At 44.9% G+C, this 15,661-nt stretch overlaps 1 protein-coding gene across 12 annotated transcripts in view; it reads right to left on the bottom strand.

The window, feature by feature from the left end:
• Positions 1 to 15,661, bottom strand: part of cfap20dc (CFAP20 domain containing) — a 345,044-nt gene that overhangs the window by 199,985 nt on the left and 129,398 nt on the right. For all 12 annotated transcript variants that reach the window (XR_011357997.1, XR_011357998.1, XM_069939547.1 and 9 more), the window contains one exon: positions 3,137 to 3,251. Coding sequence is in view for 10 of the 12 variants with exons in the window: in XM_069939547.1 (XP_069795648.1) it covers positions 3,137 to 3,251 (115 nt within the window). In the remaining 2 variants the exon portion in view is untranslated. The remainder of the gene's footprint in view (positions 1 to 3,136; positions 3,252 to 15,661) is intronic.

The raw sequence follows: 15,661 nt of genomic DNA, 5'->3' as shown, positions 1-15,661 counted from the left end.
ATCCTTACTGATAAAGACCAGCAGGCGCCATTGCCCGTCCAGCCACTGTCCCAGTACTCCCCTGACTGCACTCCCCCGACTGCTGTAGCGGAAGCATCGACCGAGAGTGCCATGTGTGTTTCCGGGCGCGGATGTACCAGTAGCGTCGTCTTGGCGAGGGCCTGTTTCGTCGCAGTGAAGGCCTCGTCCGCCTCCTCCGACCAGGCCAGGGTCTTCTCTTTTACCGTGATCAGCCTGAATAGAGGGTGCATGGTGCGGGCGGCGTTGGGGATGAATCTATGATAGACATTTATCATCCCCACAAATTCTTGTAGGCCTTTAAGGGTGGAGGGTTTGGGGAAATGCTGGACGGCTGCCACTTTCTCCGGTGCTGGAGCTTCCCCAGACGCTGAGATGGTGTGCCCTAGGAACTGCAATGTTTGTTTCCCAAACGGGCATTTGGCCTTGTTGACCATGAAGCTGAACTCTGCCAGATGGGCGAACAGGGTACGGAGATGGACTTTGTGCTCTTTGCGGCTGCAGCTGGCTACCAGGAGGTCATCCAGGTAGATAAAGACAAAGTCCAAATCCCTACCCACCATGTCCATGAGGCGCTGGAACATCTGGGTCGCGTTCTTCAACACGAATGGCATCCTGAGGAACTCGAATAAGCCGAAAGGGGTGATAATGGCGGTCTTTCCAATGTTATCGGGGCAAACTGGGATATGGTGGTATCCCCGCACCAAATCGACTTTAGAAAAGAACCGCGTGCGTGGAGGTTGGTCGCGAAATCCTGGATATGAGGGACTGGGTACCTGTCTGGAGTTGTGGCATCATTCAACCACCTGTAGTCTCCGCAGGGCCTCCAACCACCAGATGACTTCGGGACCATGTGCAGAGGCGCCAACCAGGCACTGTCCGACTGCCGGATGATGCCCAACTCCTGGAGCCTGGAGAATTCCTCCTTTAACTGCTTCAGTTTCTCCGGTGGCAGCTGTCTAGCTCTGGCATGCAATGGGGGGCCTTGTGTGGAGATGAGGTAGAAGAGTCTGTGTTGGGGGAAAGCGGTGTCAAAGCATGGCTCCAGGATGGTGGGAAACTCGCTGAAGATCTCGGGATACTCGTCCCTGGCAACGGCTACTGTGGCAATTCTGGGTCTGTCGTCGTCCGCCGTGCCCAGTTGCACTGAGTGAAAAGTATGGGATTTGAGCAGCCTCCTGACCCTCATGTCCACCAGCAGGCCATGAGCCCTCCGGAAGTCAGCTCCCAACAGCACGATGCCCGAGGCCAGCATGAACTTCCATGTGAACTTTTCTTCCCCGATCTGTATCTGCGCCCTACGGGTGCCATAGGTCTTGACTGCAGAGCCGTTGGCAGCCCACAGGGTTGGACCTGGGACCCGGTTACGAGTCTCCACCACTGTCGGGGGGAGGGCGATCAGCTCGGCCTGTGTCCACCAGGAACCAGCGGCCCATGGATTTGTCTGTGATGTAAAGGAGGCTGTTCAGGTGGCCAACTATCGCAGCCATCAACAGCGGTTGGCCGGGCCACTTCCCTGAAAATTGCAGGGTTGGCAGCACTTGCGCTCCCCAGCGCTGGTGGTAAAAGCACCATGTTGACTGGGTTTCCTCCGGCTTGTGCTTGGGGGCATCCTGCAGTTGTCGGGGCACCGGATTGGAAACCTAGCCGAGGGCCACCTAATTTTCCTGCTGTGTGCGCCAGAGGGCATCTGCCTGGGCTACGGCCTTACGGGGGTCAGTGAAATCTTCTTCAGACAGATGCACCCGGATATCTTCTGGCATTTGTTCTAGAAAAATCTGGTAGAAGAGGAAACACGGCTCATGATCCTCCCGCCAGAGCCAGCATCTCATCCCGGAGGGCTGAAGGGCTGCGGTCCCCCAACCCGTCCAGGTGTAAGAGCCTAGAAGCATGCTGCTGGGGGGTGGGGGGGAGGTAAGGCCAAACATGCCCAGGAACAGGTTTTTGAGGGCAGTATACTTGCCCACTGCTGATGGTCGATGGATGAGTTCGTCTACCCTCGCAGCCGTCTCGATCCAGTGCACCCACGACGTAGTAGAATTTTGTGGCGTCGGCTGAAATGTTACGCAGGTGAAATTGTGCCTCCGCCTACCTGAACCACGATCATGGGCAATGGGGCCAGAAAGGGGAAGCTCAAGGGCTACGGCGTTTACTTTAGCTGCGTTCATTGTTAACCGGGTTCAGATAGACGTCTAGACCACTGTGGCACTGGGAGCAGCTGGAGAAAAATGCAGTCACCACACAAAAGATCGTTAACGACTGTTTATTCAAATTCAGCGCGCGCCCCTTTAAGGGCAGCTTAGGCTCAGTCACCACATGCTTGGTGATATCATAATCACTGCCCAGGGTGTGCCCTGGAAAGGATGCTAGAATCAGAAAGAACCCCTGATAATACCATCTCCTCATGACTGCCCTGCCATGTGGCGATACACGCGGGGCCGGTTCTCCATGAGGATTTGCGCCGCCACAATAGAATTATTATTAGATGTACTTTTGTATTATGAATGCGATTTATGTACCTTTATATTTTGCTGACCTATGTATTGTTACTTATTGTGCATACCATAAATGTTTTGTACATATGTTTATTTGTGTAAAACTAATAATATTAAACATTTGCTTGAATGCTGTTTCTAAATTTCCTGCAGTAGAAACCTAGAGCAATGACAAAACTGACTGAGGAGTGTAAAAAAAAATACAAACATATGCACACATTTATATACATGTCGATATATCTACATCGATATATCTACGTCGATATATCTACGTCGATATATCTACGTCGATATATCTATATATAAATAAAAATGCATATGTATGCGTGTTTGCATCTGCGTGTCTGCGCATGCGCAGACTTTCTGTGTGTATATCTAAGTTTGTGTGTACGCGTGTATATTTACGTGTGGGTGTAATTTGCAAGAAAATATAATTAATTTCTCAATTTCGATGGTTAAATCTATTAGATCAAACTGAATCTCTTAAAACATGATAAAGAGTTCAAAACATTTATCAGAAAGAAAGGTTTTCCAAAACGATATGGTTAGATAAAGTTCCTAAATCATAGTGAAAATATGCTCAATTTTAAATGCAATTTATAATTTTTAAAATAATAACTTACAACTTTTCGTTTGATGAAACTGAGTGGTATTTTTGCATGCAATGGAGTTGCAGAAAATTCCTTGTGGATAGTTGATAAATACAATCGTCGCTTGATATTCCCCAAATCAGTAACTCTGAAAAGAATTAAATAAGAAAACCTTGAAATCCTATGAATTTTTCTGAAGAGAATTACACATATCCCCATAATTTATATTCACATCATACAGAACTTGTATGGAAAAATGGAATTTAAAAATAAATCTTTCTACAAGATAAGTAATGAGTTTTCATTCCCCTATTCAAAACTTGGTGGCCATGTGCCCAACTATAATGGATCCACTTTACATGCTAATTTGTATCTGTGCTTGATACAGATTTTACTCATCCACATCTTAGGAAGAAATTCAATTTGTATACAGAGCAAACAAAGCTTTGATAAACCTGCTTGTTCTTGCACTTCAATTTTATGCTATCTTAGCGTAGTGTGTTACCAAATAATAAAAAAAATGTGCAGTTTTCATTCTCAAAGGCCCACCTGACATTTTATATAGAATCTAAGTTTGGCAGCAAACATTTTCTGTCAGTTTTAGTTCATAGAGATGTATTTCCAAATCTGATTCACAATACTTGACGGATAGGCCACTAATCTCTAGAATACAAATGCACACATACCTTGACTAGAGTTAAACCAAGATCGAGTCTCAGATCCGTAGAATTATTTCTATTGGACAGAGACTCTTCAGTATTCCTATGCCTTAATGCCGGCATCAGGAACAAAAAAAATACCTGAGCAGTAAAGATTATTATGACTTGTTCACTACTTTGAGTAGAAATATTTATGGCCTAGGTTTTCATGAACAGAAAGGCAGGCATTTACACAGAATAACAACAAAAATACTCATCATAATTAAATAGTTAGAAGTATCAGCACTGCCACCCATGCAGACCTGGCAAGAGTAGAGGAGAAAAGACGTGGTCTTTAAGCACTCCTAAGTGGAGCTCTGCTGCCTGACCATCCAACAGCTGTAGAATGGGGATGATTGCAGTTTTTTTGAAAAAAACATCAAAGATCCTGAGTCTGCTGCTCAAGATGGCAGCAGCCTAGATTTTGAAGGTTGCAGACTCCAAGAAAGCAGAGAACACCAAAGAAGGTGGACACCCTTCCCACCAAGAAAAAGAAACTTTGGAGAGGACAGGGTAGGAAACCACAGCAAGGGACCAGGCTCCAGCACAGGCATCACACCAGGTTACAGACTATTGACAAACAACTTTTGGGAACCAGGTATTGGGATCGGGCAGTGCTTCTGAAGAGCTTCAGGTGAGGCAAATTTTCAAATTCCTCCAGGGTTTTAGAACCAGGGATCAAGGAGAGTGACTTGGGACGTCTCGAGCATGAGTTCACTGCTGGATTAGAAAGGTTATGAGGGGTACAGGAAGTAGTATCATCGAGGGGTAATGGGATCTATGGACACTCTGAAGGGACTCTCTTGCACTCCTCTTTCTTGTCTCGATAGTGGTGCTGAACGAGAAGTATTTTATTTGTGTGCCGTTGCAGGAATCTTGAAAATCCACCAATCAAGCAGGGTTCATCGAATGCATCCAGATCTCCTGTTATGGTCTCCTCTACATCGGAGAGACTGGAAACACACTGGGACATTGCTTTGTTGAGCACCTCAGCTCTGTCTGCCACTGTTCCTGAACCTGATGGCATAGGTCAGCATGTGCTGGGTGGTGTGGATCATTGATGATTGCTGCTGCTCTTCGACAGCAGTGTTCCACATACATGGGGAGAGCTTGCCTGTGATGTACTGAGCTGTACCACTACCATTGGCAGTGATTTCGGCTAGGAGGTATTGGTGTCCCTATATCAGGCTGTGATAAACCTGGTCTGCACTCTTTCCAATAGACATATGTAGAAGTTACCCAAATTTTTCGATGTCATACCAAACTTTCCCAAACTCCTGAGAAAGTAGAGGTACTTATGTGCTTTTTTTTCCACAATGACGTTAGAGTGTTGGGTCCAGGAAAGGTCCTCTGAGATGGTGACGCTGAGGAAATTAAATTCATTCACCTTCTCCACCTCTGATCCCCAATGATCACTGGAATATACACCTCTGGTTTTCCCTTCCTATTGTCCCCAATCAGCTCCTTGGTTTTGATGACATTGAGTGTAAAGTTGTTGTTAGCACTGTAACAGCACTGACTTAACACAGCTTACAAACAAATAAATAATACTCACTCATTTCTTAACACCATGAAGTTGACTTGATTATTCACTAGACACAACATTGTATTCTTCAACACCCAAAACACCACCCAGCTAAACTCCTCTGACCTTCTCATTGGCTCACCACCACACAGATGATCCAGGCACGCTCTCTACTCCTCCTGCGTCTGAGATCCATCACCCAGAAACTGACACTTATCACTCCCGCTCATGCACACAATTACTCTCATGTGTTGTTTTGCTTACGTCATCAGCGATGAACTGCACCGCTCCCAATGAAGGTAAGTGTACGACCAAGACAGAACACCATTCAGTCAAGTTTTCAATCTCTCTCCTGTATGCTGACTCATCACCCCTTTTTGTAGATGGTGTTATTGTCATACTGAACCACCCAGTCACAGGTTTAAAGCAAGTAGAGCATAGGGCTAAGAAAGCCTTCTTTTCTTTACCTACTATGGGCACTAAGAGACTGGCTGAGTTCCTCCAGCATTTGCGTGTTTTTACTATATTCATAGCATCTGCAGATTTCCATGTTTCAAATTTAAACAGTACACCGATCACAGCGTGTTTAAAAAATACTCACCCCTGTTGCGTCACAGACAAGCAATAGAAAAATCATGGGAGTGTTATTGTTTTTCTTCTAAAACTCTATTTATTAATAACAACTAATTAATTAATATAACACATTAGTCAAAAATCGCACGCGCCACAATTCTGCAAAGTCATTCCAAACTTCAGTCTTATAAATCCATTGTCCAAACGCTGACTTTTAAAATTATGCGCAGAGGTAATCACAGGAGATGGGAGAGACTGAATCCCCAGATGGCCAAAAAACTCACAAATCCTCGTCAGGTTTCTTCCAGAGAAATATCACTCCATTCAAACAGTTGCCACAACTCCCCTTTTCCCTGCATTGGGGAAACAAAACACATGCCTTCCAAAACCCAGTTATGAGTCAATCGAAATGACCATTACCTTGGTCCACTGCAGAAATTCTCCTGCTTCCAAAATCCAGGTACGGGTTAATCAAAGTGACCTTTCCTTTGCTCACAGTGGGGTTCAATAATTCTCCTGACAGGGAGCACCAGCCGAATTGTCCATTATCATATAGAGCATTTCCTGCTCAGTGTTCAATGAGATAGCTATCTTTATGGCCATAAAATGCTATTCCTTCACTGTTCTCTCAGTTGTGGAAATTCTTTGGAATTAATGGTTTTTCCACTGGCTATTCCAATTATAGATAACCATCTTTTTCAACCATCTTTGTTTGATGCAGGATTCAAGAAATAGAAAAGGTATTCCAAGTTTCAAGGATCTTTTTATTCAAAATAATTTTGCTTATTTCAAACAATTTCAGCCAAATTTAATTTTTTTCAATAGGCACTTTTTTTAGATTTTTACAAATTAGGGATTTTGTTGAGTCCAAGCTTTCGGATTCTCTGCGAAAATTCTAATACTAAGACTCTTGATCTGTTTTTTAATGTACAATTTAGTTTTTTTCTTTTTAAATTTAAAAAAATTATTTTATTGAAACATTCCAATAAATAGATCTGACATAGTTGCATACATTATGATTATTACTAGATTGAATTATAAGTAACTATTGATATAGTTATGAATATGTTCTTATTTACTCAATTTTTACGCTTCTGTATGTATTTACTTGTATACAATTAAATTCATTATCTAATCATCATTTACTATGTAAGATGATACATTATATGATAAAAATATTTTAAAAAGTAATCACAACTGAGATAGGAGAGATTGAGTGACCGGATTGCCAAAAACTCACAAATCCTCATTGAGTTTCTTCCAGAGAAATATCTCTTCATACAAACGGTTGTCACAATTCCCCTTTTCCTTGTGTAGGGGAAACAAAACATGCAGTAATTGAAATTGGAGCTCTTAATATATCCCCCAACAAAGAAAATTTTAATCTTTTAAAGGAAAATTTTAACTGCAACCAACAATCTTTGAAATAATACATTTAAATATTACATGACATAATACAGACAAATATAAATTTTCAACAGCAGATACAAATAGTAAGTTTCCATTTGCTGCAAAACATTGCTAACTTAACATCTTGAAAGGCAATCAGCAATTACATTATCCTTGCTGCTAATATGAGTTATCATTAAATCATATTCTTGCAGAATTAGACTCCAGTTTAACAATTGTCTATTTTTTTTTTTCATTTCACCCAAGGATACTGAGGGATTATGGTCAGTATACACAACAAGTGGTCCATGAACTGAGTAGTTGTAAACATAGAAATGCTGCAAAGCCAGTACAAGTGAAAATAATTCTCTACAGTAAAATAATTCTTTTGATGTTCATTGAATTTCTTGGATAAATAAAACACTGGATAGTCCATATCATCACAATCATTCTTTTGTAATAACTCTGCTCTGTAATAGCTTCATCACTATCATCCACTGCTAAAGAAAATAGATTCTCAAAGTCACAAGCTGGTGACATAATAGCTTTCAGTTTATCAAATGCTTCCTGACAAAGTTTTGTACAAACAAACTTTTCATCCTCTTTCAGAACATTAATCAAAGGAAGGGCAATATAGCAAAAGTTTTACAGAACTTTCAATAATACCCTACCATTCCCAAAAACATAACAGCTTTCTTACCCATGGGAATGGGAAATTCATCTGAACGTTCACCTGAAGAGGCACCAACTTGCCTTGACCAACAACATTACCAAGATAAGCCACAGTAGCATGGCCAAATTCACTTTTAGCTAAATTAACAGTAAGATTTACTTTTGAAAGTTCATTCAACAATTTCTCTAACTCAGAGATATGTGCTTCCCAGGTGTTATTCCCTATAACCAAATCATCAATATAAGCATCCAAATGCTCTGAACCTTGAATGAATCATAAAATGAATAATTCTTTGGAAAGTCCCTCGAGTATTTTTCATTCCAAATCGTAAAACATTGTATTCATATAACCCTGACGAATGCAGAAATTTCCCTATCCCTGTCTGTTAAGGGAGCACATAGGTAACTTTTTAACAAATCCATCTTTATAAAGAAACTTAGCCTTTCCAACCTTTTCCACATAATCACCCACCCTAGGGATAGGATAAGCATTTGTTTTCGTTACTACATTAACTTTTCTATAATCAATACAAAATCTAACCATCCCATCTGGTTTAGGGACCAGGACACCGGGTAAACTCTAATCTGAGGTAGAATGTCTAATAACATCATTCTTTAACATACAGTACAACTCAGATTATCTGAAATTGGATTCTCTGAAATCCTCAGATCCTGAAATTTTTTTTTAATTCTGAAAAAATTCAGAAATACTAATTTACAGAATTTTCTTTCCAGAGTCGATCTGACCAGGGACATCAGGCTTCCGGCAGTGGCACGCATCAGGCTCCCGGCAGCACCGGGGACCTCAGGTACCTGGGCAGGAGCAGGGATTTGGTGGGGAAGTGTCAGTGATTGGCAGTGCCCAGCATTTTTTATTTGGTGAGAATTAAACTTTATTTTAATGCGTAAAAAGCCTTACCCTGTTGTTTGTCATTGTTTAAACATTGTTACAAGTGATTTACTGTTGTTACCGGGCTGTTCTTAAAAACATGACCAGTCCTCAGAAAAAAACGTTTATTCAAAATATGCCCAGTCCCGACTATTTTGGATAATTGGAGTTGTGTGGCAGTACACATCTGTAAGCAAACCGGCCCTGCTTGTATCGCTGCACCGGCGGGGCAGCCATGAGAAGAAGGAGCCGTCGGGGGACATCTGTGCCTTGTGGTTTAGGCCAGGGCACGCGCCTCAGGTGAGCGTGGTGACATCATCGCCGATGTGGGGGTGGAGCTCACGCCACCCTTAAAGGGCACACGCAAAGTTTGAATAGACAGTTCGTTTGAAACCCCAACTTGGTAGGGGTGTGTTTCATTCCTTGTAGCAGCCGCTACATTGGTGATCCCAGCGAGTCCAGATGGTTTTCTGGCCTCTTGATATGGATTCAGCAGCAATTAGCATGGTCGTGGTGAAACTTCACCCCCCACCTTCTGGATGCATCGCCCACACACTTGGTTTGGGCAGGCAGAAGCACAGTTTCACCTCAGACACATCACCTCAGATGGCACGATGTTCCACCACATCGTGAGCAGGCTTGATGAAGAAACCGCAGCCAGGGTGGATGATCTCATCCACGACCCACTGGAGGAAGTTAAATACCTCGCGCTCAGAAGCCTCCTCCTCAGCACCTTCGGCCTCTCCCATCAACAGCATGCTACTAGGCTCCTACACCTGGATGGTCTGGGTGACAGAACCCCATCTGGCCTCATGGATAAGATGCTGGCGCTGGCAGAGGGCCAAAGACCCTGCTTGATGGTCGAACAGGCCTTCCTCGAGCAGATGCCGGAGGACATCACAAGAAAACAAAGCTGCCCTCAACCAGGTCATCTGCCTAGGATCCAATCGGCCACAAGCGCCCCTCAACACAAACCAGAAGAACACCACCCCACCTTGTGTTTCTAGCATCAATGCTGGGGGGCCCCAAGCCCACGTGCAGGCAGAACTGTATGTTCCAGGGAAATGACCCAGCTAGCTGCAGTTAATGGCTGCGACAGTTGGCCACACGAACAGCCTCCTGCATGAGATTGATAAGACCAGTGGCGGGTGTTTCCTGGTAGACGCCAGAGCAGAACTGAGTGTGCTTCCCCCGACCACCCTCGAGACCCACACCCGCGCATGGGGCCCAACCCTATGGGCGGCTAACGGATCCTCCATCAAGATTTTCGGCACATGCATCGCACAGATCCAGATCGGCAAGGACAAGTTTCGCTGGAAGTTCGTACTGGCCTCGGTGGGCACAGCACTGCTAGCAGCTGATTTCCTCTGGGCGCACAGTCTATTGGTGGACGTCAAAGGTAAACGGTTGGTATATGCCCACATGTTCCAATCCATCTGCCTCGACTCCACAGATGCATGCGACCCGGGAATAGTTTCCATCAGCGACCCCAAGGACGAGTATTCTCACATGCTTGACGATTTCTCCACCATCCTACACCGCAGTTCACTTCCGCCATGCCCGACATGGTGTCCGCCACCACATTCTGATGCAGGGCCCCCCCTCCACACCAAAGCCAGGCGGTTGCCCACCCCCACTGAGAAGCTGCAACTGGCAAAGGAGGAGTTCTCCCAACTGCAGGAGCTGGGGATTGTCTACAGGTTGGATACCCCTTGGGCCTTCCCCTCCACATGGTCCCAAAGGCTTCCAGGGGTTGGTGTCCATATGGGGACTATCGTTGCCTCAATGATGAGACCATGCCGGACCGATACCCCATCCCATATATTCAAGATTTAACGGCCAACGAACTGCCGAGTTTTCTCGACAGTTGACCTGTTACAGGGTTACCATCAAATCCCAGTCTACCCCAACGACATTGGCAAGACCGCCATTATTACCCTGTTCAGCCTATTCGAGTCCTGTGGATGCCCTTCAGCCTTAAAAACGTGGCCCAGACATTTCAACGGCTGATGGACGCAGTGGGCAGAGACTTGGACTTCGTGTTTATCTATCCTGACGACATCCTTATCACCAGTCAGGACCACGATGAACACAAGGTCCATCTCCATGCGCTATTTGCCCGTCTCGCAGTGTGCGGCCTCATGGTCAAAGTGGCCAAGTGCCAGTTCGGCAAGGTGTCTCTGAAGTTCCTGGGCCATACCATCTCCGCAGACGGGGCTGCCCCAGCACCGGAGAAGGTTACAGCCATACGCCAGTTCCCAAACCCGACACCCTCAAAGGTCTACAGGAATTCACTGGGAGGGTCAACTTTTACCACCGCTTCATCCCGGGGGAGGCTCGCATCATGCAGCCGTTGTTCACACTTATCACCGCCAAGAACAAAATCCTGAAATGGTCGGAAGAGGCCGAGAACGCTTTCATCGTGATGAAAGATGCCCTGGTGGCGCCACCCTACTAGCCCTCCCGCAGCCTGACTCTCAGTGGACGCTTCAGCCACGGCCATCTGGGGCATCCTGCAGCAATCAGTCAACAGCCAGTGGCACCCGCTTGCTTTCTTCAGCAAGCACCTCCGCCCCCCGGAACTAAAATACAGGACCTTCGACAGGGAGCTTCTGGCCCTGTACCTGGCCATCAGACACTTCCGGTACTTCCTGGAGGGCAGGCTATTCACCATTTTCACCAACCACAAACCACTCACTCAGGCCCTCACAATGTCAAAGGATCCCTGGTCAGCACGTCAGCAGCATCATCTGTCCTACATATTGGAGTTCACCACTGACACCCAACACCGAGCAGGTAAGGACAATGTCATTGCAGATGCGCTCTCAAGTCCCACCATCCATTGCCTTGCCCCCGGTCTGGACTACGCCCAGCGAGCACAGGTGCAGAAGGAGGATGCAGACAAGCTTTCCACACTGCCATCACGGGCCTCCGGCTCCAGGACCTCAAACTGCCGGATGGCAAGAAATTGTACGCAGTGCCAGACCTCCAAAGTCCAGCGCCATGTAAAGGCCCCAGTACAGCAGTTTGACTCCACGGTCAAGAAGTTTGAACACGTACACATCAATATCATGGGCCCCCTACTGATGTCCAAGGAGGCCCGCTATTTATTGACCGTGGTCGACAGCACGACGAGGTGGACAGAAGCCATCCCGCTGAGACACTTCTGGTTCTGCTAAGTCCTGCATCAGGAACCTACTTGCCTACTGGATTGCCAGGTTCAGAGACCCAGCACACATTATGAGCGACAGAGGTGCCCCGTTCACATCTGCCCTCTGGTCACAGCTGGCAAACCTCTTGGGAATCAAGCTCCATCACACCTCCGCATACCATCCCCAAGCCAACGGCCTAGTGGAGCACTTCCACCGGCACCTCAAGTCAGCCCTCATGGCTCGCCTCACCGGCCCCAACTGGATGGACGATTTGCCCTGGGTCCTGCTCTGCATCAGAACGGCTCTGAAAGAAGACTTACAATTATTGTCTGTGGAGTTGGTCTATGGTACACTGTTGTCGCTACCCAGGGAGTTCTTCGCCCAAGCATTCCACGACCAAGACTCAGACCTTGCTGGCAGACTTGCGGGGTATGCTCGCCTCACTTGCGCCCCCACAACCGATCCACCACGGAAGCCACCCGTCCTGATCCCAAAAGAACTGACCATGGCTGACTTTGTTTTCGTCTGGCAAGGCCACACACCACACCCCTACAGCGCCCCTACGAAGGCCTCTACAAAGTCCTGCAATGCTCAAGCAAGACATTCAACCTGGACATCAGGGGCAAGGGGGAGATATTCACAGTCGACAGACTCAAGGCGGCACACCTGGACCTTAGCCAGCCAGTACTGATCGTCCAGCCGAAACAATGAAGTAGGCTGCCCAAGCGGCGAGACACGTAAATCGATTCTGGGGGGGGGGGGGGGGGGGGGGGCGGGGGGGAGGGGTTGTGTGGCGGTGCACATCCTCATGACGAACTGGCCCCACTTCTATCACTGCAACGGTGGGGCAGCCGCGAGCTGATGGTACAGTCGGGGGAAGTTTGAATAAACAGTGCGTTTGAAACCCCCAAAGTGGCAGTGGTGTGTTTCATTCTGTGTAGCAGGTGCTATAGTTGTATATTTAATCTCCTGATTTGTAATGGAGCCACTGGGGGGCACCTGATTGGGTTTACCCACAATGTGACCAATGTGACATATCTGGCAAAATGTTACAACATCTTTTTTTAAACTAGGCTAATAGAATTGTTTCAAAATCTTATATTTTGTTTTCCTTATACCAAGATGAGCACTTGAGGGAATGTTATGGGCCAAGGTTAAAATTTCATCCCTACAGACTTTAAGAACTACAAGCTGGTGAACAACTGGCCATTCTTCACTGGCAGGGATATCATGTAGTCTCCACTTCCTCATCAACAGGCCATCCTTGAAATAATGGCCAACTGGCACTATTTTAACTTCATCTCAGAGAGCCTTGTCCCTCACTTCATAAGATCGGGATCTCTTTTCTATCCCACTATAAATTCTTTTCGGGGTAACGAAAATCTTTACACTCGGGTTTAACACCAGAACTCTGGTCCAATAAGGAAGGAGGTAAAGCCTCTGGCAGGTCATTACAACCTGAGTGCTGTTTTATACTATCACAAATTCTGGTCGCTGTGAAATCAGACTGCACAGGACCGTCTGGACTGGCAAGCTCTTTAGCCATAGCCCGAGTAACTGCACAGGCTTGATATATACCAGAATCTTTCTTTGTCTCATCAATTACTTCCTTTGCTGTCAAACGCACCACAAGGATAACTTTACTCTCTGCAAGGCCATTTCCTACTAACAATGAAATTTCCTCCAATGGTAAACTTGATCGTAACAGGTCCATCAACTAATGCTGATTACAACACTATCCTGTGCAGAGGGCAATTCCAGATTGCCCCTCCAGACCTAAATCAAAATTATTTCATCTGTGACAGTCTCATTGCCAAACTCCAAAACACCATCCACCATGAGTGACTGGGCGGCCCCAGTATAATCGAAGGATTTTCACTGTCACTTGTGGTGACCCTTCCTTTACCAAAACTAAACCCTCTGATACAAAATATTTGAATTCATCCCTAATGTCATCAGCAGGTCTGGAACCATTTTGATTCCTATGTTTTCCATCTCTTTCATAACAGGCATTTAGCACTGCCTCTTTTCCTTTCTTTTTTTTCTCAGCTTGGAACAATTTGCTATGTCATGACTAGGTTTTTTACAACAGTGTTAAAGGGAACCCAAAGGTTTTTCCTTTACTTGCTTCCCTTCATCTTTACCCCTAGCACTACTTCCTGATTTATTTTCTAACTTGCTTGGTTGTTAGACCAGCAATAATAGAAATTCACCAAGACAACAGTATCTTAAAACAATAATTTTTTATTAATAACTATTAACAATATAACATCTTATGTAAATCTAAACGTAACCCCAGCCATGTGCAAATATATATGTATATGTGTGTGGATTACGCACACCATTACAGCTTAGGCTCAATTCTGAAAAGTCAATTTTAAAGTTCAGTCTTAGATATCTTGTGTAGAAACTCAAAACTTTTAAAACTGTTGCTCATAAGTAATTATGTAGTTGAGACACTGAGTCATCAGACTTCACAAACTCATTAATTCTTGTCGAGTTGCTTTCAGAGATGTTTCTTCATATGAATGATTTGTCACAACTTCCCCTTTCTTGTATTGGAGTTACGAAGCTTATGACCTCCACGATGCTTTCACAGGCTCAGACAAAGATCAGATGAAGTAACCATCAAAATGGTCATGATCCAGATGCAAGAATGATATTGCTTTGTTTTCCAAGATATTGGTCAATCAGAAGTGACCATTACAATGGCCACAGTTGCTCTGCTCTCTCTCTCTTGAGAAAGAGAAGCAATTGAAGTGAACATCTTCCTTTAAAGTCACTTTAATTCTCCCTTCACATCACCGTTTTGATACTATAGGCTGTTTTTTGTGTCCTTAATCACATGACTTGCTTGAGCAATACATGGTTTTTAGGTTTCATTTTCCCAGAAGCACGACTCATCTAGCAGATGGGCTTTTTGCAAGAACAGGTGTCTCTTTGAGTAAACATTCCATTACTTTAGTCTTTCAATGGAAAGACTTTTATGAAAAGGCTTTTATGGCTCTGAACTTCGGTCTCTTGGCACCTGCTTCAGAATGGTGTTCTGTGTGTCTCTCTCCCATTTCCAAACCCCTACATTAACTCTCTAACATATAATATATAAACTAACAGAAAACATAGAAACATACTGTAACACTTGGATAGTCCATATGACCTTTTTGGAAGGTTCCACTTGGTACAAACTTTACCTTGTGGGTTAAAGCATATTCATCCACTTATTTAGTAGATTCCTGCCAAGTTTTCACTCCCTTTTCCTCTAAATATACTTTTACTTCATTACAAATCAATTGATCATGAAGCTCCAATTTTGTTCAGATCCTGGACAAGACCCCAATTTGTTACATTGCAGACCGGCAACAATGGAAAATAACCAAGGTAATATTATTGCTTTTCTTTTAAAATACTAGATTAGTAATGTAATGAGCTCCCATACCATTTAGTGTCAATATTGCTTTAAGGACGAGTACAGGCTGCCACCATTCACAGATGTGGAGAGACTGGGTGGCAACGGTTAGTACAGGCTGTACCCAAATTCACTACTTTGGAGAGAAATAACATTTTGTTGCTTTTTCCAGGAACACAGGTTGTGAGAGAGTCAAAGGAAGATTCTAATTGAAAGAGCTCAGAGCTTTGAGACCAAAGCCAGGTTCAAGCCAG

This window comes from Narcine bancroftii, chromosome 5 (genome assembly GCF_036971445.1).
Source record: "Narcine bancroftii isolate sNarBan1 chromosome 5, sNarBan1.hap1, whole genome shotgun sequence".
Lineage (NCBI taxonomy): Eukaryota > Metazoa > Chordata > Chondrichthyes > Torpediniformes > Narcinidae > Narcine > Narcine bancroftii.
The sequence above is the reverse complement of the archived record's forward strand: the minus strand, read 5'-3'. Positions and strand labels throughout refer to the sequence as shown.